The sequence below is a fragment of the Oncorhynchus gorbuscha genome, unplaced genomic scaffold (assembly GCF_021184085.1).
Source record: "Oncorhynchus gorbuscha isolate QuinsamMale2020 ecotype Even-year unplaced genomic scaffold, OgorEven_v1.0 Un_scaffold_9916, whole genome shotgun sequence".
Classification (NCBI taxonomy): domain Eukaryota; kingdom Metazoa; phylum Chordata; class Actinopteri; order Salmoniformes; family Salmonidae; genus Oncorhynchus; species Oncorhynchus gorbuscha.
The window spans coordinates 8,941-11,901 of NW_025752781.1; the positions used below are offsets into that span (position 1 = coordinate 8,941).

Consider the following 2,961-nt stretch of genomic DNA (forward strand, 5'->3'; position numbering starts at 1 on the left):
ACTATAAAGGGAAAAGGAGTGCACTATAAAGGAAAGGAGTGCACTATAAAGGGAAAAGGAGTGCACTATAAAAGGAAAAGGAGTGCACTATAAAGGGAGTACTATAAAGGAGTGCACTATAAAGGGAAAAGGAGTGTACTATAAAGGAAAAAGGAGTGCACTATAAAGGGAAAAGGAGTGCACTAAAGGGAGAAGGAGTGCACTATAAAGGGAAAAGGAGTGCACTATAAAGGAAAAGGAGTGCACTATAAAGGAGGGAGTGTACTATAAAGGAAAAGGAGTGCACTATAAAGGGAGTGCACTATAAAGGGAAAGGAGTGCACTATAAAGGGAAAGGAGTGCACTATAAAGGGAAAGGAGTGCACTATAAAGGAAAAGGAGTGTACTATAAAGGGAAAAGGAGTGTACTATAAAGGGAGGAAGGAGTGCACTATAAAGGGAAAAGGAGTGCACTATAAAGGGAAAGGAGTGCACTATAAAGGGAAAGGAGTGTACTATAAAGGGAGAAGGAGTGCTAAAGGAAAAGTGTACTATAAAGGGGAAAAGGAGTGAGGGAGAAGGAGTGCACTATAAAGGAAAAGTGTACTATAAAGGGAAAAGGAGTGCACTATAGCACTATAAAGGAAAGGAGTGCACTATAAAGGGAAGAAGGATATGATATCATGTTCTGTTCCTCCAGTGTTAGAACCTTAATGTCCCGCTGCCTTTCTGTCATTTATCTACGGCAAAATGGTCATGTTAATCAAACTGACATCCAACTAGATGCAAACATTCCATTGTCATGAATATTGTGAAAATAGGGGAAAACAACATGTTCTTATTCTGCTCTAATCTAATGAGGAGGCAGTTTGGTGGAGAGAGGCCTAATCTAATGAGGAGGCAGCTTGGTGGAGAGAGCTCTAATCTAATGAGGAGGCAGCTTGGTGGAGAGAGCTCCAATCTAATGAGGAGGCAGCTTGGTGGAGAAAGCTCTAATCTAATGAGGAGGCAGCTTGGTGGAGAGAGCTCTAATCTAATGAGGAGGCAGCGTGGTGGAGAGAGCTCTAATCTAATGAGGCGACAGCTTAGTGGAGAGAGCTTTAATCTAATGAGGAGGCAGCTTGGTGGAGAGAGCTCTAATCTAATGAGGAGGCAGCATGGTGGAGAGAGGCCTAATCTTATGAGGAGGCAGCTTGGTGGAGAGAGCTCTAATCTAATGAGGAGGCAGCTTGGTGGAGAGAGGCCTAATCTAATGAGGAGGCAGTTTGGTGGAGAGAGGCCTAATCTAATGAGGAGGCAGCTTGGTGGAGAGAGCTCTAATCTAATGAGGAGGCAGCTTGGTGGAGAGAGCTCTAATCTAATGATGAGGCAGCTTGGTGGAGAGAGCTCTAATCTAATGAGGAGGCAGCTTGGTGGAGAGAGCTCTAATCTAATGAGGAGGCAGCTTGGTGGAGAGAGCGCTAATCTAATGAGGAGGCAGCTTGGTGGAGAGAGCGCTAATCTAATGAGGAGGCAGCTTGGTGGAGAGAGCTCTAATCTAATGATGAGGCAGCTTGATGGAGAGAGCTCTAATCTAATGAGGAGGCAGCTTGGTGGAGAGAGCTCTAATCTAATGAGGAGGCAGCTTGGTGGAGAGAGCTTTAATCTAATGAGGAGGCAGCTTGGTGGAGAAGGTATGGAAGGTATGTCAACATGCATGTTGTTATAGATACAGAGTGGGTAGGAAGGTATGTCAACATACATGTTGTTATAGATACAGAGTGGGTAGGAAGGTATGTCAACATACATGTTGTTATAGATACAGAGTGGGTAGGAAGGTATGTCAACATACATGTTGTTATAGATACAGAGTGGGTAGGAAGGTATGTCAACATACATGTTGTTATAGATACAGAGTGGGTAGGAAGGTATGTCAACATACATGTTGTTATAGATACAGAGGGTAGGAAGATACAGAGTGTAGGAAGGTATGTCAACATACATGTTGTTATATAGATACAGAGTGGGGTAGGAAGGTATGTCAACATACATGTTGTTATAGATACAGAGTGGGTAGGAAGGCATGTCAACATACATGTTGTTATAGATACAGAGTGGGTAGGAAGGCATGTCAACATACAGGGCAGGGAAGGTATGTTGTTATAGATACAGAGTGGGTAGGAAGGTATGTCAACATACATATTATAGATACAGTTATAGATGGTAGGAAGGTATGTCAACATACATGTTGTTATAGATACAGAGTGGGTAGGAAGGTATGTCAACATACATGTACAGAGAGGGTTATGTCAACATACAGTTATAGATACAGAGTGGGTAGGAAGGTATGTCAACATACATGTTGTTATAGACAGAGTGGGTAGGAAGGTATGTCAACATACATATTATAGATACAGAGTGGGTAGGAAGGCATGTCAACATACATGTTGTTATAGATACAGAGTGGGTAGGAAGGTATGTCAACATACATGTTGTTATAGATACAGAGTGGGTAGGAAGGTATGTCAACATACATGTTATAGATACAGAGTGGGTAGGAAGGTATGTCAACATACATGTTGTTATAGATACAGAGTGGGTAGGAAGGTATGTCAACATACATGTTGTTATAGATACAGAGTGGGTAGGAAGGTATGTCAACATACATGTTGTTATAGATACAGAGTGGGTAGGAAGGTATGTCAACATACATGTTGTTATAGATACAGAGTGGGTAGGAAGGTATGTCAACATACATGTTGTTATAGATACAGAGTGGGTAGGAAGGTATGTCAACATACATGTTGTTATAGATACAGAGTGGGTAGGAAGGTATGTCAACATACATGTTGTTATAGATACAGAGTGGGTAGGAAGGTATGTCAACATACATGTTGTTATAGATACAGAGTGGGTAGGAAGGTATGTCAACATACATGTTGTTATAGATACAGAGTGGGTAGGAAGGTATGTCAACATACATGTTGTTATAGATACAGAGTG

The 2,961-nt window shown here is 41.8% G+C and overlaps 1 protein-coding gene across 1 annotated transcript; it reads left to right on the forward strand.

Moving 5' to 3' along the window:
* The first annotated feature begins 717 nt into the window (after positions 1-717).
* On the forward strand, positions 718-1,900 carry LOC124030214. The gene is made up of 2 exons (XM_046341650.1): positions 718-1,661; positions 1,707-1,900. Exons 1-2 carry the CDS (start codon positions 782-784, stop codon positions 1,730-1,732), a joined length of 906 nt encoding a protein of 301 aa, XP_046197606.1. The 5' UTR covers positions 718-781; the 3' UTR covers positions 1,733-1,900.
* Positions 1,901-2,961: the final 1,061 nt, after the last annotated feature.

Bases quoted from the DNA above. Each gene is read 5' to 3' on its own strand.
- LOC124030214 (XM_046341650.1), top strand. From the start codon at position 782: ATGAATATTGTGAAAATAGGGGAAAACAACATGTTCTTATTCTGCTCT. The intron at 1,662-1,706 runs GTATGTCAACAT...GTGGGTAGGAAG, and splicing joins TGGTGGAGAAGGTATGGAAG to GTATGTCAACATACATGTTG.